Source organism: Danio aesculapii, chromosome 6 (assembly GCF_903798145.1).
Source record: "Danio aesculapii chromosome 6, fDanAes4.1, whole genome shotgun sequence".
NCBI lineage: Eukaryota > Metazoa > Chordata > Actinopteri > Cypriniformes > Danionidae > Danio > Danio aesculapii.
In genome coordinates, this window is record NC_079440.1 from 25,672,870 (window position 1) to 25,697,190 (window position 24,321).

The 24,321-nt window shown below is 35.2% G+C and overlaps 1 protein-coding gene across 1 annotated transcript in view; it reads left to right on the forward strand.

The window, feature by feature from the left end:
• Nucleotides 1-24,321, forward strand: part of usp43a (ubiquitin specific peptidase 43a) — a 157,792-nt gene that overhangs the window by 71,898 nt on the left and 61,573 nt on the right. Inside the window, exons 4-6 of the mRNA XM_056459833.1 lie at nt 9,041-9,133; nt 15,716-15,851; nt 19,385-19,529. Coding sequence (XP_056315808.1) covers nt 9,041-9,133; nt 15,716-15,851; nt 19,385-19,529 — 374 coding nt within the window. The remainder of the gene's footprint in view (nt 1-9,040; nt 9,134-15,715; nt 15,852-19,384; nt 19,530-24,321) is intronic.

Sequence of the window (24,321 nt, forward strand, 5' to 3'; positions counted from 1 at the left end):
ATCAATCATGAAATGTACAGTGCTCTGCATATATAAGTACACATCTCACAAATCAATCTTTTTTATATTCATATTTTAATAGGAAGCTATACAATATTATATTTGTGCATAGCATTAGATTAGTCAGTACTGAAGTCAAATCTGGAGCTTATCTAATAAAACAAGTTATGATAACGGTTCAAAAACTAGTACACTCAAATTTATATGTTATAGAAAAATATTAAATACAAATTTAAAAAAGAGGAAAAATCAAGAGAAGCAAAAAAAAAAAAATAACAATTTAGTTGAAATTTTGTAGGTTGTATTTTTTTTTTTTTTTTGCAATATTTTGCTTGAATTTAATTGTGTTATCTTTGATTTGATTTATTCATTTATTTATTTCGAACAGAAATATTATACATAAAAATTTTCAACAAAAAAATACATTTCAACATGGTAGAAATGGAGCGGGATAAGGCACAAGCTTATTATTTTCCCAAACCATTTCTACACACATCATTCGTCCATTACCTCAACTTATTTCTTCTTTTACTTATCTCTTCTTTTTACATAAGACATATGAGCTTTACATAAGACATATTTTATCCTTTTGGCATATTTGACATATTACAGTATATGTTTGATTCCATTTGTACATTTACATTTTATAACATAGACCCAAAAAAATACATAGTACTGCAAACAGCCATTAAGTGAAATTTCGTCATACCTTTCTCATTTTATTCTTTTTCAATCACCTCTATTCATCATTATATTCCTTTAATAATATATATTTATACAACTTTTTAAAATTGATTAATATACTGACATTGTTTGATAATCTGTTCTATGTTTCATAATTTCACACCACATACAGACATACACACAATGTTTAAAGTTGTCCTTGTTTTCAACCTCCTAAAATTTTGTTCTTCTCTCAGATTATATCTCCCTTGTCTTTCTTCAAAAAACTTTTGTATGCATTTCGGGGAGTAATTTATTCCTAGCTTTAAACATAAATTGTGCTGTTATTAAATTTAACCAAATCATTGATCTTAAGTATCTTCAATTTAAAAAATAAAGGATTTGTATGCTACAAATACCCCACATTTTCTATCAGTCTATTTACTTTTTTCTGCATTGTACATAAAGATCGTTATAAGTTAGATTTAAATGTATTCCCCCAAATTTCAACACAATAACTCATAAATGACAACATAAGTGTGTTATATAATACATGCATTGATTTATTGTCTAGGAGAAATCTTGCTTTATACACTATTGCTACAGTTTTTACTAATTTTAATATCACATTATTTATTTGCGGTTTCCAATAAATTTTTATCTTTCAATTTCTAATTATGTTTAGTGACTAAAATATTATTCTAATAAATATATCTGCTTAATAAATCTGTTTTGTTTAAATGCACCAAAATCCATTGCCTATATTCACTGAGAATGGATACAAATGTTCATTTTCAAAATGGAGTGTACTCAATTATACTGAGCACTGAAGAAACTACAAATTTTAGGCTTTCATATATAGTTTGTCATGCATTGATTTATGTTTGGACTACAATGGTTTGAAAATACAAGCACAAACGGTCCCACAGGTTGTGGCATGATACATAAAAAAGTGGTAAAATATCTATTTAGGAGTTTTAGACCTTCCCAACAACATATAGTTTGTCATGATTTAATTAGGATTTACTATAGCAATAGAGAGTTTATTCATTATGAATAAGTTGTAACATAAATTTATTACTGTTGTACAGTTTAGAATGTGCTGTTCCTTTTAACGTAATAATAATAAGTATGATTTGGTTCTCAGCAATAAATACATAAATAAATACTAGTACTGTAACATACAATATCCCTAAAAGAATCTTTAACAAGAAGGGATTACACCATGTAGATCAAACATGCATTTAGATCAAAGCACTGCCATAGAGCAAAGAGGTTTGACTTTCTTTTGTACACTCTTATTGTAATTGTATCTCATGAAAAAAAAAACTTTCATTGACTTAATATTTCATAACAATGCTTTGAGGAATACAGTAGTTTGCCTTCACCTTAAGCCAACAAACCAGTCATGCTCTTCTGACATGCCCACTCGACAAAGACAATTTTTTCAGTGGACATGCTTTCAAGTGGCACTGTGATTTAAAATGGAATTGGAAAAGAGACCTTATGGTTTGACTTATGGTGTGAACTTGCAGGGCATAAAGTTAGGACCTCTGTCTCTCTTAAAAATAAAGTTCCTAGCCTTCAGAAAATGTTAACTATTAACCTTGGTCAAATCAGTATTATTTAAGTTGATTTGTTTTGTAAGTGGTCTGCCATTTAAACCTATGCTTAAAACCCAGATTAATTTATTTATAGAAATAATATTTTGGTGTATATTACAAAACAGTGTGTTCAATTATGCCTTTTAGCAGCTGATTACATGATATATAGATTTTGAAATCATTCCAAAACATTAGTATTTGCAGTTTATAGAAAATGTAAAACACTGATTTATTAGTTTTATTGTTTCTAACTCCCAACACAGACAGAATACATTACCTAACAGGGCTTGCATTCTATTACCAACTATGATTTTCATCATGTCATTTACTGTATAATCAGTAAAACAAGTCAGTCCACATCCAGTGATTTATACTATACATATTGTGTCAAAGAAGTGTGATGCTGCACACTGGTGGAGGTTAAGGAGATTCCCACTCTCTTGCAAATCTGTAAAGTGCCCGGAAAAAAGTACTCTATAATGGAATGAACTATAATTGTTGTTGTTGTTGTTGTTGTTGTTGTTGTTATTATTATTATTATTATTATTATTATTATTGTTGTTGTTGTTGTTACATAGATGCAAATAGCAAAAAAGAGAATTAGTGCCTTGCAGTGTTAGCTGAAACAAATCCAAAATTAACTTATGTATGATACAGACAGTGCTGTCTACATTTCTCTATGTTAGTCTTCTTATTACTGCTGAATCTTGTTGTCTATACTCTAACATTTAACATGTTCCTTTAACTTGTCTCTGTTCTAAAATATGACCCTATAAGAGTTTTACTTAAGTAGTGAAAATGTGGCTAAATGTTATAATCGATGGCGCAAAGAGTACTCCGAAGTCATACTTCAGTAAAACAATCACTTGCCAAGAAATGTAATGCAAGTAGAGTATAGTGTAAAGGGTCAAGTACCTAAAGTGTAAAGTAAAGTGTCTGTTCAAAATACTACTCAAAGTGTAAGTTAAAAAGTAACCTTATTTATATCCTGCAAACAGGATATATGTACAGCTGGGTTTTTTTTTCAGTCGATGATAAACTTCCGATGAAAGCTTAGTGTGACTTTTTTCAATTTTTTAAAGTTTCTTTTACAGCATTGATTCCACGGAAATGGAATTTAAGTGCTTCTTGTGTGGTCTGAAGACCACTTTATATTGTATATCTATGAGGCAGTGAAGATCACTGATTTTTAAAGAGACCAGACCTTAAACATTGCAATTTTTAAAGGATGTTTCCAAGTGTAAGTTATATGATTAGTCATTCATAGATTATAAACTTAAAATGCTAGATTAATTTAATGTGAGAACACATAAATAAATACACTTATAATAAACCATCAGAGAGCATGTTGATGTGTTTACATGCAGCAGTTGGCGCCGCATTGATACAATAAATGCAATTTGTGCATATATTTGAAAATATAACATTCTGTGGTGCATTTATTTAATATCATTGGCCAGAAGCTCTGTCCTGAATACAGCAATTCTGGCTTGAAAAAAAAAGTAAAAATCCTTGTATTGGTGCTTCAGAATTATGTTAACATGATTTTGTTGTAAATATTCTTGCCTACAGGCTGATTTCTCAAATATATCATTCAGAACTATTTAGTAGTGTTATGGCTTTGTTTCTGTGACATTTTGCCTAAAACTTTCTAACCACACATAATCTTTTTCTAAAAAACTGAAAGTATTTACCTCTATTTTTGTTGCGTATGATTGTAGGTCATTTTGTGATGTGTAAAACAAAATTGCGTGTTAGCCCAGGGTATGTTATACAGCAGTGTTTCTCAACCATGTTACTGGAGGACCACTATGCTTTGCTAATAACTGAATCAGGTGTGTTTGGTTAAGGAGTGACAGAGAATGTGCAGAGCTGGTGGTCCTTTAGGAACGTGGTTGAGAAACACTGGTTTACAGTAAGAAGAAGAAATAAGCGCAAATGTCAATAAACACCCCAAGGGTTCCAAAATCAACGTGGACCTGTAAGGGTTAAAGTTTAGGGCCATTTTGTATTTTCAGTCACTTGGCTTCCACATTGTGCATGTTGGCTGTATTTATAAAGCATATTTTTTTGAGAAATTGTCTGTTTGATGCAATTTGTCTATTTGCAAATTAAGTTCTGTGAATTCGATATAGGATAAACTGTGGGCAGGGCACTGTCTATAAATCTACACACTACATTGTATACAAGCGGCAACCTCCCACTCTCCCTCATGGAGCCAATACAGAAGTAACCAATACTGCAATTCATCAACTCGTCTTTAGGGGCTTGCTCCAGGAACTCCAGATGTACACTGACTGCAGTGTTAAATTGGCCAATTTTACAGCTGATTAAAACATGTTTACAGCCTGGTACAAAAGATGGTTTTGGTGCATATAGCTAATATTACCCTTCATGACCACTGTGAGGGGGTACACGTTTTTATAACTCATCTGTTTTGTTTATATTAAGTTATATTAAGTCTGCATAATCAAGGGCTTGGCCACTTAAGTGACAGCTAGGACTAGCTGGTCGTTGTCACGTCACCTCAGCTGATTCCAGCCGATTAGCCGATAAACTCGGCATATACATCGTATTTTTTGTTTTGTTTTATGTTGCATTACACTGTGTTATGCCTCTATTTCATCAATAGCCTTGCATTTACTAACACAGACTATATCTGAAGTATTTGGAAGTAATTTGCGTTTTCCTCCTGTAGAAAACCATCATAAGAACAATATTTAGTGGCTCAATGTATTACAACAGTGTTTTTAAAAGACTAAACATTTTATTGATATAGTACACAACCAAGCACATGTGGTCAGAACACAAACGAGTCACAGGTAATAAAATGTTAAGCGTTTCTCCCAAAGAAAAGCCTGTCTAAGCAAAATGCTAGCCGGCATCAGTAGCTCCACTCACACTCTGCCTCATTGCCCTTTTTTGGTATCCCCCGGTCGGTGCGATGACACGTGAACAAAATGGTGACGGTTGGCCACGCTCACTTGTGGCTTCATTTGCACTCTTCAGAAACCTAAGGGTGACGTCACAAATACTACTTCCATATCTTTTACAGTCTTTGATTCTGTACACTTATAACAGCCATAATTTTATGGCACACAACTGTGTATCCACTATAGGGCGCTTAACTTTAAATAAACCTATATAGATCATAATAAGCTGTTTGCACAAACAACGTATTCGGTCATTTTTTAGATGAGGAAACTCTCCTGACATTAGCACTGAACTGAATCAATGTTAAGCTGACAGTCTGCTCAGTTAATGAGCAACTATTATCAGTGCGGAAATGATGCTCATATGCGGCTATTCTCGTTATTAATTTACACTCGACATACTAATTCCCCTTATAGTCTCTTAAACTCTTTCACACATCATCTGTTTGTGTATGGTGCAAAATACAGTTGTTTATTTATGGCTGTGGTAGGTGTGTGCGCTTCTATTTTAAGGGGTCTCCGCCGTTTTATAAGACAGCTGTGTCGAGTTCATGCCAGACAATTGGAACCCCAACATGATGCAATCTCAGCCACATTCTGCATCTGCTGTTCCCTCGCTTTCTTTTTCATTTACCGCACTTATAGATGTCGCTTCTATCTTTATTTCTCATTCCCATCATCCCCTCTGCTTCCGCGTTCATTTTTCATCATTCTCAGTCTACTTTTTTTGTGTGTTCCTGCTGGGATATTGAAATCAGTGCATTCCAGGAGCTTCCTGTCTCGGCGAATATATGAATATGTGCTCATCTCTGCTGGTTTTGTAGGCTGTCGTTTTCTCTGCAGGTGAACACGTTGCACCTGCAGAACACAAATGCATTTCCAGTGTTCAGCTGCTGAATCTTGAAGGGAAGCTCTATATCGGGCTTTGAGAATGACACGCTCACACAGTCCCGAATGTGTGGGCATGATGTCAAACTGTGCTTCCAAAAACCAATCTTTCTCTTCAAGTAGAAACTGTTTATTTGTGTTGTTTTGCATTTCGAGAAGATTATGCAAGCAAGCAATTATTTAGCATATTCAGCAAAATTCACTTTAGCCTTTGAGCAATTTACTTGAGACTTTTTACTTTAATGTCAGTTTTCTTTACTTTAATGTAAGAAATTTCCTTGTAATGTGACAATCTGCCGTGTGTTGTAAAAGGAAAATTCTACAAATTCAAACCTGTAAAAATATAATATTAACTCCAATTTCCTGTAGTTCTTTACACCTGAAGGAACGTTTGTTCCTATAATTCAGAATGTAGGAGAGCGCGAGGCACAAAGTAATGTGGGGAAAATGTAACATGGAGTTTTAGGGTGCTTTTACACTAGCACTTTTGGTCTGCGCCCGGATTCGTTTGACATCAGAGTACGGTACATTTAGCTAGTGTGAACGTGTCTTCTGAACTCGGGTGCGCACCCGTGAACCGTACCCGAGTTCGCCTGAAAGAGGTGGTCTGGGTTACAGTTCATGCAAACTCTGGTCCAGTTGGTATAAATGCAATCGTACCAAATAACGGAAGTGAACCGCCTACTGTACAACAAACTATTGTTTTCATAAGGTTCATTTGTGTGCGTGCGTATGTGTTTGTCTGTGTGTGTGTGTGTGTGTGTGTGTGTGTGTGTGTTTGTCTGTGTGTGTGTTTGTCTGTGTATCACTTGCTGTACCTTGGTGACAAGCGGGACTGGGCCAGGGCAATCACAGTGATAATGTTTGCTTGTCTCTTCCAAAATTGACTTCTACAGACATCACGTTATGTTCTGAATGTTTTCCGCCGGCAGCTAGCTCTCTGCAACTCTCCCTTGGTCGCCCACTGAAGCTAAGCAGGGCTGCGCCTGGTCAGTACCTGGATGGGAGACCACATGGGAAAGCTAGGTTGCTGCCGGAAGTGGTGTTAGTGAGGTCAGCAGGTGGCACTCAACCTGCGGTCTGTGTGGGCCCTAATGCCCCAGTATAGTGACTCTATACTGCTCAGTGAGCGCCGTCTTTTGAATGAGACGTTAAACTGAGGTCCTGACTCTCTGTGTTCATTAAAAATCCCAGGATGTCCTTCGAAAAAGAGTAGGGGTTTAACCAGAGCATCCTGGCCAAATTTGCCCACTGGCCTCCATGTCTATCATGGCCTCCTAACCCTCCTCATATCATAATTGACTTAATCACTCTGTCTCCTCTCCACCAATCAGCTGGTGTGTGGTGTGTGGTCTGGCACAAAATGTCGGCTTTGCTTTTGTGTCCAAAAGCCTAGCAAAAAGCCATACAAACAACAGCAGCTCAATGACGCAAGCGTACTGGGGTTCAGAAGGAAAAAAGACAATGGGAACACAAACCAACATAGATGGTGACAAGTGGGGACAATCGAACTTCGGTACAGTCCAGGCAATTGAACCAAGTGTGAAAGCACCCTTAAAGTATTTGCTTAGGGTTAGAGAAACACAATTTGGATGAAAAACACAGGAGAACCCATATTTTTTTATTGTACTCGATTATTTTTTTTTTAAATCTGTGAAAGTATGTAAGTTAAATCTTACTTTTGTTGGGATTACCATCTTCTAGGCTAAAAGATTGAACCATTTTGAAAGATGTAAAAAACACTCTGCAAACCTGTCTTGAGGAAATCACAACACAGCTGGGTTAGTTGTAACAGGGTGGTACTAATAAGCCACACACTGTTGGACACCAATTAAACTAACAAAATCATTTTAGAATTTTGAGTGTAATGTTGGGAACTTTTTAAATAAAACATGTTTTTAATAGAAAATATTTTTTAATAGAAAAAATATAATTTTATTGCTAATAATGCAAATAAATACATTGTATTGTAACAGATAATAATGCAAATAAATCCTAATGTGTTTATCCAAGATGAATAAATAAACATGCTGTGGTATGTAGAATAAAAAAAATGAGTTAAGTACTGAGAAAATATACTATTTAAAGTAAACTTAATTTAAATTATTTGTGTGAGATCTGCCTTTTAGCATGTGTTACAGGTTACCCTCTGTCTGATACAACTTGCCCCGCAGGTGGGGTAAATAGTAACATTTTTACTCCTGGCACTTTTAGCAATACTGCACAGAAACCATAGGTTCGGCAATCATACTTTCAGTGTTCATTTGTAGGAGAGGCTTGTGTGTTGTTGGTAAAAAATATGGTTTGTCAAATCCCATTACTTTGTTCATTATTTGGCCAAAACCAAAAAGTGTTACTTTGTGTCCCGCTCTCCTCTAGACGGTGGCATTGATTTTTCTATTGGTCACACATCTTATTGGGATTCAAACTTAAAGGATCACCAAACATGAGCCTTGGTGGAAAAAAAATAATTAAATAAAATAAATAAAAATGTATTGAGGTAGTGAAAGCTAACTATATGAATTAAATCTAAATATCTTCTTTATTATTTTAGTTTAGTTTAGTTTATTGTTTGGTTGATTTGACAAAATACATGATAAAAAACGTAAAATATAAGGAAAAGTTTTGTAATGTATTATAAAGTGTTTTGTAGCTGCATAAACATATGGAAAACATGTGTACAAGCCAGTGATACTTGTCAGTCATGCTACAGTACTTGCATACTTAAGATAGGTTTGGAAATGTTAAGGATGTAGTTTGGAGAATGAGAGAATGAGAATCTGAGCCTTGTGGATGTGAGCATATGAGCATTAAAAAAATTAATAAAGATGTATTACCAAAACCACGTTTAAATAACAGCTTTTGAAATGTTGACGAATTTTAATGTATGCCGTGTCTATGTGTGTGCTTTTAAAAGAAAATAAGGAAATGTGGTCACTTTTTTTGTTTCAGGTCATCGTTGACATGCCCGCATTGCCTTAAACAGAGCAACACCTTTGACCCTTTCCTGTGTATTTCACTTCCAATCCCACTGCGACAGACCAGGTATGTTACTCTATCTTCTGACTTTTTATTAATCGATTTTACCGACCATTGCAAAATTCCAAAATATGATGAATGACCAAGTAAACAGAACATTCTTTCAATTTCCTTAAATCTCAAAAACCAGCAGTCAGCAAAATCTCCCCTGTGAGACTGTCAACCTGTCAGACAGAGCAATAATAGAATACGGGAAATTTATGAAGAGGACAATGGCACATCATGAAGACTCATACCAGTAATACTGTCCAAAACACTGAGCATGCTCATCTCTGATGAATTGGAACTTTTGGATGTTAATGATTCAAAGTGGAAAGGGAATATCAAGAAGCATTAAGAGCTTACAGGGTGAATTTGAAGGTCATCAGTAAATGTGTGTGAGAGTTTTAATTGTTAATAATAATAATTATAATATGTTAGTGTTGCTGTTTAGAGCAGTGCCATCTGAGCATCTCCTAATAGAGAGACCAAATACAAAGAATTACCAGAACATTTTCTTTCAGTGATTGATAATGTGTGATTAAGTGCATACATATTACATACTTAAAAGATATCATTATGTCTTATCTTATATTATTTTTGAAAATATGCTGTTCCAGCAATAAATTATATTTTACAAATATGCTTCACAATTTAATTTGCAAACACTTGACAGGTTGACAGTTTGACCATTTTTGCAAATTATACTAATAAAATTAGCTGGAAATGTTTCTTTCACTGCAGATGTGGATATTATGGCTCTAAAGACTTGAGGCTGATTTATACTTCTGTGTCAAGCGCACAAGTTTTACCTTTGATATTACTACAAAAAATCAATAATTTGCTAATATTCACTGACCTTCGACAGGGACATGTACTGTAACTAGATTAAAGCCATTATTACTTGTTCTAAAAACTATTTTTTAGTTCTGCTTACATTCTAAATTTCATATCAACCTCTATCACTTGATCAATAAAAAGGCAGACACACAAGTGCACTTTTAAATCTACTACAAACTACATTTTTGAAATTTTATCTTAAACTGATCAATGTGTGTAAAAGTGGGAACCTTAAACATTTTCACTAAACATTAAAGGGCACCTAGGTTAGCCCTTTTTTCAGATTTAATAAAAGTGCTTTGTGTCTCCAGAATGTGTCTGTAAAGTTTCAGCTCAAAACACCCATCAGATTTTTTATTATACCTTTTATTAAATTACTATTTATACATTTTTGCACTGGGTGGCGGTTTTGGTGTACTTCTCCATTAAGGCTAGTCCTCCCAGCCCACCGTTTCTACGTGCCTTTCTGCGTGCCTTAATCTCCTCCCTCGGCTGCGTCAGACAAAAGACAGACTTAAAGGAAGCAGATCTCTCGTAGCGTTTGTGAGAAATACTATAGTAAGAACTTTACCAATGAGTATTTGTTCTGCAGTTGCATCTATGAGTCACACAAAGTTCACGCACACACACACGCACGCACGCACACACGCACGCACGCACGCGCACACACACACACACACACACACACACACACACACACACACACACACACACACACACACACACACAGGCAGACAGAGCGCCCGTTTAGCTTTGCACTCTTTTTGCACGCAAATGTGACATGATACAGGGTAATCTCCACTGCTGTATGGATATCTGTTATGTTAATGTACAAAATAAACCTGATTTAACCTCCACAAACCGAGATTGAAGCGTGTTCCTTTATAATTGTTCTGACACGCGGCTGTGCTGATGAAGTAAAGCTGAAGTAAATCGCTGTAATTCATTATACACGTGCACTGTTTTAAAACATTTTAAACTTGTGAAACTTACTCTTGGTCACATTTGCTGATGATTGTTGATCTTAGCGAACTAAACAGACCTTTTATTCCCAGTTGCTTTGCGCACGTCTGGTCTTGTTGATATGATTATACACATGACTACCGGGACATGTTAATACACGCAGCTGTCAATCAATTCGGTGGGTGGGGGGACCGCACTCCTACATAAAGTTGCGGTCGATCTGAAAACCTCTCCAATTGGTCCACCGTTTTTATGTTGTTAAATTGAAAAAAAAAGGACTGGGTGTGTTTATATCACCCCAATATGAAGGTTTATACACCATACCTGCACATATGTCTGTCCAAACAGCTTGAAACCATAGGTGCCCTTTAAGCTAATGTTATATGCATTTTTGTTTTATCAAATTTGTTGTAGAAAATATGCAGTAGCCTATTTTATGTAATTGAATGCAATTACATCTGAAATAATGCTCTGGTTACTAAGGTAACCCTTGTTCCCCGAGGGGGGGAACAGAAATGCAATGTGGAAACTTCCACTATGGAGATTTCATCAGAATCCAATAATCTGAAAGAAAATAAAAACGGGCCAATGAAATGCCAATGTGTTGGCGGCGTCAGCGTCCACAGCTGGCGTCAATGACAATTAGACTTGTTATAAAGACGCTGCCACGTTAGACATCCTTTTTTAGCTGAAGAGACTTTCACGCTCAACAGCTAAGGGACAATCGTTGTGGCGAAGAAACATATCAATTTTGTTCCCCCCTCAGGGAACGAGGGTTACCTTGGTAACCAGAGCGTTCCCCTTCGAGAGGAGAACTTCAATGCTATGTGGAAAACTTCCACTATGGGGAAATCTATGGAAAACGGCACAACAAAAGAATCTTACCACGTCTCTGGTGAGGGGCGCGCCACGCAGCTGCGCCTCTGGTGATGCAGGTGCGCTCGTACTGCTCACCAGAGGTGCAGCCTTCCAACGTGTCGCCTGGCCCTTACTTACCTGTTCCGGTTTAGATATATTTCTCGGAGAGTCTAAAAAATACACCTAGTAAAATCTAGGAATTTTAGATACGACTGTGCTGGGGGATAAACCATCTCTAGACCCACAGCTGAAGCAGCGGCCATCATGTCTGCTTTTAAATGCCAACTCCGCGCTCACCACCTGGGAGGAAGGGAGCGGGTTCGCATCCTCATCAGACAATGACAGCCCATCCTCCGATGCAGCGATGGACATCTGATCCTCGGTGTCATCAAGTGAGAGGGCCTTTTAATGAGAGGGCCTTTAAAAGCCTTTAAATGGACTTTCAGATGCCTCTCTCTGCTGCATAATTGAAAGTCGCATGTAAAATGCTGAACCCAACAAAAGCAGTCAGTTACACAAACTGGACAATCACAGTTTTTTTTTTTTTATTCACAATTTTAATTAATTTAAGACCCTGCACATTTCTGGGTTACTTTAGTGCAATTATCTTTAAACAACAGATAGTGGCAATCTGGTTTGTTTGATTACAATATAGCTTCCTTTCCTTTTCATTTCCTTTCCTTGCCCTTTCCATTCCTTTCCTTTCTTTTCCTTTCCATTAATTTTTCTTTTCCTTTTTCTTTCTTTTCCTTCCCTTTCCTTTCTTTTTTCCTTCTTTTTCTTTCTATTTCCTCTTCTTTCCTTTCCTTTGCTTTTTCTTTCTTTTCCTTTTTTCTTCCCTTTTCATTTCCTTTCCTTTTTCTTTCCCTTTCCATTCCTTTCCTTTCTTTTCCTTTCCATTCATTTTTCTTTTCCTTTTTCTTTCCTTTCCTTTCCTTTTCTTTTTCCTTTCCTTTTCCTTCCCTTCCCTTTCCTTTCTTTTTCCTTCTTTTTTCCCCTTTTCCTTCCCTTCCCTTCCAATCTCTTCCCATTTCCCTTTCCTTTCCCTGTCCTTTTCCATTCATTCATTCATTTTCTTTTCGGCTTAGTGATTTTATTAATCAGGGGTTGCCTCAGCAGAATGAACCGCCAACTTATCCAGGATATGATTTATGCAGCGGATGCCCTTCCAGCTGCAACCCATCACTGGGAAACACCCACACACTCTTGCATTCACACACTACAGCCAATTTAGCTTACCCAATTCGCCTATATTGCATGTCTTTGGACTTGTGGGGACAGTGGGGTTGTCCTTTTCCATTTCTTTTTAATTTTAATTTACTTTTCCTTTCCTAAACCCAGATAAAAAAGCAATATATTGTACATTTAATGAGAACACAATAGTTTTGTTTGATGTGATGTTACAATTTCTTTGTCTTTGCAGAAAGTATTAAATCCACTTAAACACTTCTTGATAGAGAATAATCTGAGTTTGATAGTCAGACAACATAAATAAAACCCTGCCTGTGCGTGCCACCAGAGATAAAATCTAAAAGGCTTCAGTTGTCTTCTCACTCGTCCACTCGAGTGAGAGTGTGGTTTTGTGTAACTGAGTGCTTTTGTTGGGTTCAGCATTTCACATACGGTTTTCAATAATGCAGCAGAGAGAGGCATCTAAAAGTCCATCCAAGTCTTTAGAGCTATAATGTCCACATCTGCACTGAAAAACACAGCTGAACCTAGACCATCAGCTGCTGTGCAATTGGCTCATGTTGGGGTTGCTTTCAGCCAAACAAATACAGCAGGAAGCAGATCAGCTCTTGACTGTAATGTGCACTCTCATATATATATATATATATATATATATATATATATATATATATATATATATATATATATATATATATATATATATACATATATATATATATATATATATATATATATATATATATATATATATGTATATATATATATATGTATATATACATATATATATATATATATATATATATATATATATATATATATATATATATACATATATATATATATATATATATATATATATATATATATATATATATATACAGTATATATATGTATATATATATATATATATATATATATATATATATATATATATATATATATATATATATATATATATATATATATATATATATATATGGTGGAGTTTTAGATCTTTACATCAATCTTCACTAATCAAGCACACAGACATATCTACACTTACTGTAGCCAAATTGCTTTGTTACTCACTCTCTCACACTGTTTTATGGGCAGTTTTGGAAATGTAAAGCAATAAGGCAAATGAGATTGTTACAGGGGTTTTAACCATAGTTAGGTAGTTTCTTTAACATACATCACCCTCCTGTTCCAAACATGTTTGAGTTTTTCTGTTGAAAACAATAGAATATTATTTGAACAAAAACTGCTAGCCATTGACTTCCCTGTCAAAGTCTACTGGTTTTCAGCATTCAAAATATCTTGTTTTGTGTTCAAGAGAAAAAGAAACTAAAGGTTAAAGGTCCATAAAGGTTTGGAACCTCTTGAGTTAAAACAGACCATAAGAACAAAGGGTAAAATTACAAGCAGTGTCAAATCTGTACAGTATTACTCTCTTCCTTCTGTGGCACATAAAAAATCAAACAAACATATGATTATTCTGTTAGATTGCACAAAAGAAGGGAATTCATGGTTATTAGTTATTTGGAATGACACGAAGATAGTAGTAATAATAATAATAATAAGAAGAAGAAGAAGAAGAATTCCTTCAAATTTAAAAAATGTAAAAATCCCTTCAATTTAAATTACATTTACACACACACACACACACACACACGCACACACACACACACACACACACACACACACACACACACACACACACTACCGTTTGGGGTCAGTTTTTTTTTTTTTCATGTTTTTTTTTTTTTTAGAAAACTATTCTGTACTTCAGGGCGGCATTTTTTTAAATGTAAAAAAAGTTAAATATTTAAAATATTTTTATAATTTAAATATTTTAAATAACTGCTTATTGCATGTAGTTTCAAATGAAATTGTTACTTATATACTATTACCAGCCTTGGTGACACCAACTGACCCCAAACTTTTGACCTTCACGTTAAAGGCAATTGAAATAAATATTTCTATACTATAAAAGTGGAATTGCTGAACCTACACATTTCAGATGGCACAAAGAGGTTTTTACAACTCTTTTGTGACAGCTTTTCATACAACTTATGCCATTATTTGCTTCAGTTGTGTTTTGCTGTAAAAATACACAAACATGTTTTTTGTTTGATCTCAAGAACCAATGGGATTGTACAAACTTTACAAAGCCTACTGAATTCAAAACAATGAAACCATAAATTCTAAAATTCTAACTTGTTTCTTGATTTTGGCCTAGAAAATATGTAAGAGAAGAATTGAATGGGTTTGTGGTTACGCGTGATTAACATATGTAACGATTTGTAAACAGTACACAGAAATAATGATCGGAACAATACCTTGGTACAATTTTTATTGATTTATTTTTTGGTAAACTGTGATGGTATAGTGTGGAGCAGCATCCACTGTTGACAGAACTGCTTGGAGACAATGAAAAAAATTATCATTAACTTCTCATTTGCTTCTCACTCATTAAATAAAAAGATTATCTGACAATTTGCTCACTTGATGAGTGTTCATTTTAGACCCTGGACGCAACATCTGAGTTTATTGATGCACAGTATTTTCCTGAGTTATGTATCACATAAAGCAGTTCCACATGGTTAAAACAATACCGTGTTTGTCCACTTGCATAACAAACTGAAACACCGAGACTCAATTGCATTTGGTGCACATGCATGCAATCCTAAACCTTAAGTGTAATAGCTAAATAGAACTATAAACTGTCCTCATGACTGAAAAAATATGTACTAAATATGCATGTTGTTGTGTGTTTAGGGCCCTGAATGTGACTCTGGTGTTCAGCACAGAAGGTCAGCGGTTTCTGAGAATAGGGCTGGCTGTGCCTCTCTTTGGGTCTATTTCAACACTCAGGGCCATGGTAGCAGAGGAGGGCAAGCTCTCTCCAGACCAGGTAAGGACGCTGTCTGTCATATCTGCTGATGTTTTGTCTCTCCCTCTTATCTTTTTGTATTCCTGAACTACACTGTGTGCAACACACACTTGCACCATTAGTTCTAAATATAATGCTGTATTGTACTGCAGACATGCACAAACGTAGGTAGTCTTCAAAGGAAGAATTCTCCTAGCATATATTTTTCAGGCTTATGAAGAGTAATAGTAAAGAAGTGTTCATTTGTCCATTAAACTTCCTAAACACTTCTTTCTCCAGGTTAATGTAAACTTAGTTCATTTTGGTACACATTAAATGATTTTACTGTATATAAAGGGCAGGTCATCCAAAAATGGCAACGCTCATATTTTATCATTATTATTCATTCATATTCTTTTCGGATTAGTTCCTTTATTAATATGGGATCACCACATCGGAATGAACCGCCAACTTATCCAGCATATGTTTTACGCAGCGATTGCCCTTCCAGCTGCAACCCATCACTGGGAAACATCCATACAAACTCATTCACACATATACACTATGGACAATTTAGCTTACCCAATTCACCTGTACCGCATATCTTTGGACTGTGGGGGAAACCGGAGCACCCGGAGGGGAGAACATGCAAACTACACACAGAAACACTACCGAGCTTGAACCAGCGACTGCCACTGTGCAGCCATATTATTATTATTATTATTATTATTATTATTATTATTATTATTATAAAGGCGCCATAGAGTGCATTGATTCAGAGATGTATTTACAGTTGAAGCTTTAACATATATGAAAACACAGGAACAAATTAATATTTTTTCATTCAAGAGAAATCTCTGTAAGAGCTGAGTGATATGACTGGATACATTTTTAATCTGTATATCCTGCACTTTGCGATCTGAATGGATGAGACATATGACTGCTTGTTTCAAAGAACTGCTCCTTTACTCTTACTGCTTCTCTTGTTTTAAAAAAAAGTTTGGTGTGTTTAATAGAAGTTTAGATAAACTTTAGATAAAATGTATCTTGTGTTGCTTGTTGTTTTTGAATTTCTAGTATTTAATCAGTTATAAAATTTAACAATGATTCAAATAATTTAAAAAGCAAGCTGTCAGATATATTTCAAACTGAAAACAACAATCAGTTATTAATCATTGTATCCTACACTTTTTCATTCATAAAATTTCTTTAAAGGCAACCTTTTATACAAAAATCAAGTTTATAAGTGGTTTAAGCACAGTTGTGTGGCAACATTGTGTGAATATAGCCTGCTTCTAATAATAAAAAAATATTTATTCGATTTTTTTTTTTTTATAATCACACATCAAAAAAATAGTCTGCAGAAACAATTTGTAGATATGCATAGGTGTTTGTAGCTCCACCTTCATTTCAATTTAAAGTGACACATTGTGTATCAAAGGTTAAAAGGGCCAGTTTTAAAGAGTTAGCAAATAATATGTGTGAGATATTTTGAGCTAATACTTCACATACACCGTAGGGACATCAGAGACTTATTCTACAGTACATCTTGTAAAAAAGGGCATGATAGGTCACCTTTAATGTTTTTATTTTTGTGTATAACTCAACAAATATAATAACAATCATACCCCATCCACAATACCAAAATTCTAAGAAATCTGAAAGTCATGTTGTTTTTGTTTATTCACCTCCCTACTAAAACTATTTCCCTCATGATTTGTGATTAGATATTACATCATGAGTAAAACAAGGGTATCACTTTCTTGACTTTGTTAACCCTTTAACTGCCCCACCAAAAAAATTTAAATAAATAAATAAAAATTGGTTTGCATTTCTTAACCCCTAATGTCGCTAGTTAACACACTCAATGCATTTTTCAACACATCCAATAATTTCTAAAATATCAAATATCAAATGGTTGAAATGTCAGTTTATGATACAATTACCAGAATTAATACAAATTAAAAATCTGAAAATATGAGGTGTAAGACCAGTTTATTTAAAAAAATATATCAAAATAAAACATTTTTAAATACTAAATCATCTTAATTTTGGATGTATGCCATAAAATAGTTCAGATTCTCATTTAACATGTTTTTTTTTTTTTTACAGTAAAACCAAAATCAAGTATAGTAGTGCAATAGGATTATGTTTGTTTGTTTGTTTGATTGATTTGTTTTGTAAACCAATAATGCTGTGTAGTGTAAACCATTATTTAAAACAGTCATTTTTGGTAAAACTTTAGTTTAGGTCACAATTCAAGGTATTACCAAACCATTAACACTACTAGCTTGATGAACTAGTAATTAGCTGCTTATTAATGGTTAGTAGGTAGAAGTTGTGTTTAGGTTTTGGGTCAGATTAGTGATGTACAATAAGATCATACTAAATAACTACTAATGAACGGTTAATATCCTAATAATAGGCAGGTAATAAGCCACTAGTTAATAGCATGAATTGTGATTTAAACTAAAGTGTTACCTTATTCTTTAAATCACTTCAACAATCTTTATTTAAAACAGTCAAAATACGGTCAACCATTTGGTAGTATTTAGATTATTAGCAAACTGTCTGTTTAGTATCCACTGACACTGCTCCACCAATAACCATTCACCTGACAATAAGAAACTTTGCAAGTCCAAATCAACTTACAGTAACCCTAACCAGAAACTTACACTCTACTAAAGTCTATACAAATTAGATGGCATGCAGTTGTAATGCATCTTAAACAAACTAACATCTTAATTTTTAATTTTAACATCTTAAAAATAAAGTGTTACCAATACAAGTGATTAGTTTTATTGTAGACCTCATTTTATAATCTCTTATATGTTCGTCTTTGAACATAAAGCTGTGTCAGTTATACTGTGGTAAGGCTTCCAGAGCATTATGGTTATTTCAAAACCGCCCCAAAAAATGTAAGAGGAAACATTATCACAGCACAGAAGGCAACACTGGTATTATATGGCATTATAATGCACAGGTGTCATTTAGCTATGTGCAGAATTTACCTTGAAAGTTTTTCTTAGTAAAACATGTAACGCTGATGTTCTATGGTAGATGGTTTCTCCCCCTTGTGGTGGAAGGTGATACTGTGACGTGTGTAAGAATGTGTATGGCTTGATTTTCATTTGCATAGTCTCAATAATTGTACTGTTACCTCAATAAATACTACAGAAAGTGGGCAGTATTCAACACAATTGAGTGGTATAATGTGTTCCACTGTTTTTAATGTATACAGTTTGTAATTTATTTTACCCCAATTACTTCATACACATGCCTGTGTGTGTGTCTGTTGGAGAACACAACAGAGGTGTGAAACATTTGAGTGAAACAGAAAAAAGCAAACAAGCAGTAGAAACTGACCTACCGCTGAGTCTAAATAGTTTGTCGTGCTGAGCATTTGAGTTGAAATTCTTTTATCTGTTAGCTGTGATGTGACAACAGCTTCTGGAAAACCACTGGAGGCAACCTCAAATCTTTGTTTACAAGGACACCAGTTGTTATTTATCAGAATAATTTATGGCATGGTGTGTAGGGCTGTTTTAACTCTCAGATCAATGTTTCTCCCTTAGGTGATTTTGACAGAGATGAACTCGGGTGGGTTCCAGCGCTCTTTCTCTGATGAAGATGATATGACCAGTATATCAGAGAGTGATGTCATCTACGCCTTCCAGGTTCCACCTCACTTCACCAGAGGAGGTTCCATGCGGTTCTCAGGTAAGCATAGTCATATACCTTTGGCATGGGCCGGTATAAGATTCTGACGGTATGATAACCTTGAATAAAAATGTCACGGTTTCACGGTCTAAAATAAATTCTTTTTAAATGTCTGGGTAAAAAGCAAAAACTTTTTTCCCCCTTTGAACACAATACATTTTATTTTGAGAAACATTTATATTATTGTTAACATGTCAGGCTGAATAATTCAATGAATCATTGACTTCTGCTGTCTTCATTAGTTTAGATTAGATTTCTTTACAATTTAAAATGGCATCTTTGGATATCTTTTCTGCTGGAGATACTGCTGTCTCAAAAAACAAGCAAAAACGTTAATAAAAAATCTTACAACTACCTTAGGAACGATATAGCAGAAAATTTTTGCGGTTTTAAAACCTTGACTTTTCCAAATCGCAGTATACCTTGAAAACGGTTATTGTACCATGCCTAATACACACTATAAGTAATTCAAGCTGCTGCAGGACTTGAGAGAAAGCTCTACTGATGCTCTTATTGGCTCTCGCTCGCAAAAGTCACTCTTTATTTGCATAAAATTAGAGGTTTTTCAACTTTGTCGCATCGCTCGACATGCCCACATTTGGTCACCGATAGTTGTGGTTACTTGTGTAGCTGAAGGTCATCGGAAGTTGCCCGCTCACAATTTAAATGAACAATCTCGTCATTTTGTCGATGTGTGTCGCTCGTAGTGTGAATGGAGTGTTAGCTAGTGTAGCTTACGAACAAACCACTTGGCTTACCTGTAAAAGCTACTGACATGTATTATGTCTTTAATAAGAATGTGCATCTCAGAACTGGGGTGGCTGGCTGTGCGGTGGCGCACAGGGACACACTGTCGCCTCACAGCAAGAAGGTTTGAGCCTAGGCTGGGTCACTTGGCATTCCTGTGTGAAGTTTGCATGTTTTCCCTTGATGGTGTGGCTTTCCTCCAGGTGCTCCGGTTTCCCCCATATGTTCAAAAGACAAGGGCTATAGGTAAACTGGGTAAGCTAAATTGGCCGTAGTGTGTGAATGAGAGTGTGTGGGTGTTTCCCAGAGATGGGTTGCAGCTGGAAGGGCATCTGCTGCGTAAAACATATGTTGGGTAAGTTAGCGGTTTATTCCGCTCTGGCGACCCTTGATTAATAAAGGGACTTAGCCGAAAAGAAAATGAAGGAATGAATTTCAGAACTGAGGCAGATGTGATATGTATATCAATACCAGTGATACGGTACATAAAAATAGCTATGAAGCAGCTGCTGATAAAATCTATCTTGGATTTGATTCAATTTAGCACAATGTGATTTAGATTCATTCATTCATTTTCTTTTCGGCTTAGTCCCTTTATTAATCCTGGGTCATCACAGCGGAATGAACCGCCAACTTATTCAGCACGTTTTACGCAGCGGATGCCCTTCCAGCTGCAACCCATCTCTAGGAAACATCTATAAACACTCATTCACACTCATACACTATGGACAATTAAACCTACCAAATTCACCTGTACCACATGTCTTTGGACTGTGGGGGAAACCGGAGCACCCAGAGGAAACCCACGCGAACGCAGTGAGAACATGCAAACTCCACACAGAAACGCCAACTGACCCAGCCGAGGCTCGAACCAGCGACCTTCTTGCTGGTGATTTAGATTTAATATAATGTAATTATAAAAAAAGAAATTGTCACCTTGGAATTATAAGGTTCTATCTGCGTTCTGAATTATTTTGAGATGTTGAGACATTGTTTTTTTAAATAAAAAGTCCTTAAATGTAAACAACTTGGAAAAAAAACCCATAATGTAAATAAGTTGTCATTTAATAAGAATATGTCAATAACTCAATTTTGACAAAAATGTCAGATAGAACCTCATAATTCTAAGGTGACGAAATGTCAAGCTCAGTTTTTCTAACACTGACTAAAAGAAGTGAAATTGATATTACCCCTTATGCCCCATTTACACTACAAACAACACACACAAGCGACAAGCGACCATTCATTTAGACCAGAGGTAGGGAACCTATGGCTGGGGAGCCACATGTGGCTCTTTGACCAAAAATATGTGGCTCTCCAGCTGTCTCTCTTCAATAATATTTAGAAGTTTAAAAAAATTATAACTGTCACTATAGAAATCCGTTTCCTTTTGAAAGTACAATTACAATTCCCTTTTTATTGTATTTTCTACAGCAGAATGAATAAGAACTCAGTTTACAACAAAAGGACTTTCTAATATATGTGATAATGTGGTTTAACCTGAATCGCGACACCAGTAAAGGGCAAGTAACTTACATTTTATGGTAACCTCACGCACATAAATTCAAACAACATTCATGAGTGGCGATGGCAAAAAGAAAAAAATCTATAAATCCTTTCTTCATACATTGTGATGCATCGTATTTGTTTATTTTTAAGTTGTGCATGAACATAAATAAAGGTTTTGTTTATAAATAAATAGAGGTTTTGTCATATACACACACCCCCAATGGCTCTTTAAAAAAATACATTTGATTAAAAAAAAAATCAGAAATGGCTCTTTGCTGAAAAAAGGTTCCTGACCCCTGATTTAGACTGTGGAAACTGGATGTGGTCAAGACAAATTTGAGAATCCTTCAACTTCATGGAAATGAAAAGTAACGTTCTTAAATGACAGCCAATACAAGCATCAGTAGAGCTTGCGTGATCCTCTCTCAGCTCCTGCAGTGGCTGGTTGTATTCTCTGTGCTGCAGACCTACACAGACCCATGTTTGCACTAGATAAATAGCCACTATGACAGAAAACACACTTTTTCTTGATAAGTAAATGTACTGATTCCATTTATATTCAGTGTTTTCCTTGTACAATGTGTACTTTCAGTGGCACTTAAACTCATTTGCTCTCGGTGAATATCACTATAAACGTTACCTAAGCAACCTCAAGGTGGGAACGCCCACTAGCAAATTCAATTGCCACCCAGAGCGACATTCAGCTACAAAGTCGCTGCTAGTGTGAATGAGGCATTACTCTCTTACATAGGCTACTAATAGTATAGCCATGCAGGATTTCCATTTTTTTTGATAGTTTTACAATTTATTGTTAGCTGAACAAGTAACACAACATTACAATCTAAAACTGGTCTTTATAGCATTAACATCACTAAATAAAAAAGAAAACATAAAAAAGTAAAAACATCAAAAAGTCACAAAATACAGAAAAACTATAATTTGCAGTTATTTTAATGGATATTTAAAGTCCTTCATCACTTCAACCAAGTTTACAGTGATTACATTTTTAGTCACAGTCACCACAAAATAAGACTATTTAAAAAAAAACATTAAATCTCGATTAAACTGAATCAAACTCAAATAAAATTAAAAATAAATAGTTTAACTGATATACTGGTGGTATCAAATATTTGCATATCTATTAGATTGGAATAGAAACCTAAATCTAAAAAGTAAAGCATGTCCATAAACCCAAAAAGGAAATAAAACCATTGTGGAACAATCATGTGTCCTGTTCTGTGATCTAAACTGCTCAAATTCAAACTAAAAACCATGAAATAAAAAGCATCAGCCTAAATAAAACTCTACATAAATGAATAAGGCAATTCAAGTGCTAAATTACAATTACAAATATATAAAAATACACTCAGGGGCGACATGGTGGCTCAGTGGTTAGCACTGTCGCCTCATAGCAAAAAGGTTGCTGTTTCCAGTCCCGGTTAGGTCAGTTTGCATTTCTGTGTGGATTTTGCATGTTCTTCCCATGTTCATGTGGGTTTCCTCTGGGTGCTCCGGTTTCCTCCACAGTCCAAACACATGTGGTATAGGTGAATTGAATAAACTACAGATAAGTTGGCTGTAGTGTATGTTTGTGAATGAGTGTATGGATATTTCCCAGTACTGGGTTGCAGTTGGAAGGGCATCCGTTGTGTAAAACATATGCTGGATAAGTTGGCGGTTCATTCCACTGTGGTGAACCCTGATGAATAACGGGACTAAGCCGAAGGAAAATGAATGAATGTTTAACTACACACAAATAAGTTATAATGTCGCGCGCACAAAAATCTAAACCCCAAAGACAACCTATACAGTATATTCAATTAATTAATTCACTTTCTTTTAGGCTTAGTCCATTTATCAATTAACTGTGGGGGAAACCAGAGCACCTGGAGGAAACCCACACAAACACAGGGAGAACATGCAAACTCCACACAAAAATGAATGTCTTTTTTCCTTTAAAGGTGCAGTATGTAAGTTTGACATCATGTGGTTGAACTAGGTATTGCACTCCTGGTTCAAAACACATGCAATTGCAGGTTGCCAGATTGACGACATCAACAGGAGTGTGCCTGACTCTTGAGCCTAAAGGCTGATTTAAGGCTGATTTAAGTCGTGTTCTAAATAAAAGTAACAGCAAGCGATATAAAAAAAATACTTTCCATATTAAAAGAAGCTTTTGTTCTACCCAACACCTGAAATTTATATATTAGAAATGACTTCTATTTCTTCCAGCTAAACATAAGCTGACAATTATCACCTCAGTTACACCTCATGTGCTTTATTTAGTGTTGAAGGCCAATAATGTGAGTTTAAATGCCATTTTACATTTATTGCAATACTACAGAAAGCAGCAGCAGATAGTTTACCTCAGATCTTGAAAATAAAATAAACCATTTGAAATTGAACTTTAGCACTGCGACTCAGCGCCAACACAGATCAATGATTCAGCATGTCCATTTAATAGTGCAGTCCATTTTGGAGTGCAGTAAGTGCACTATTCTGTGCTTCTGAATGGCTGTGCTTCTGAATGGCTTCT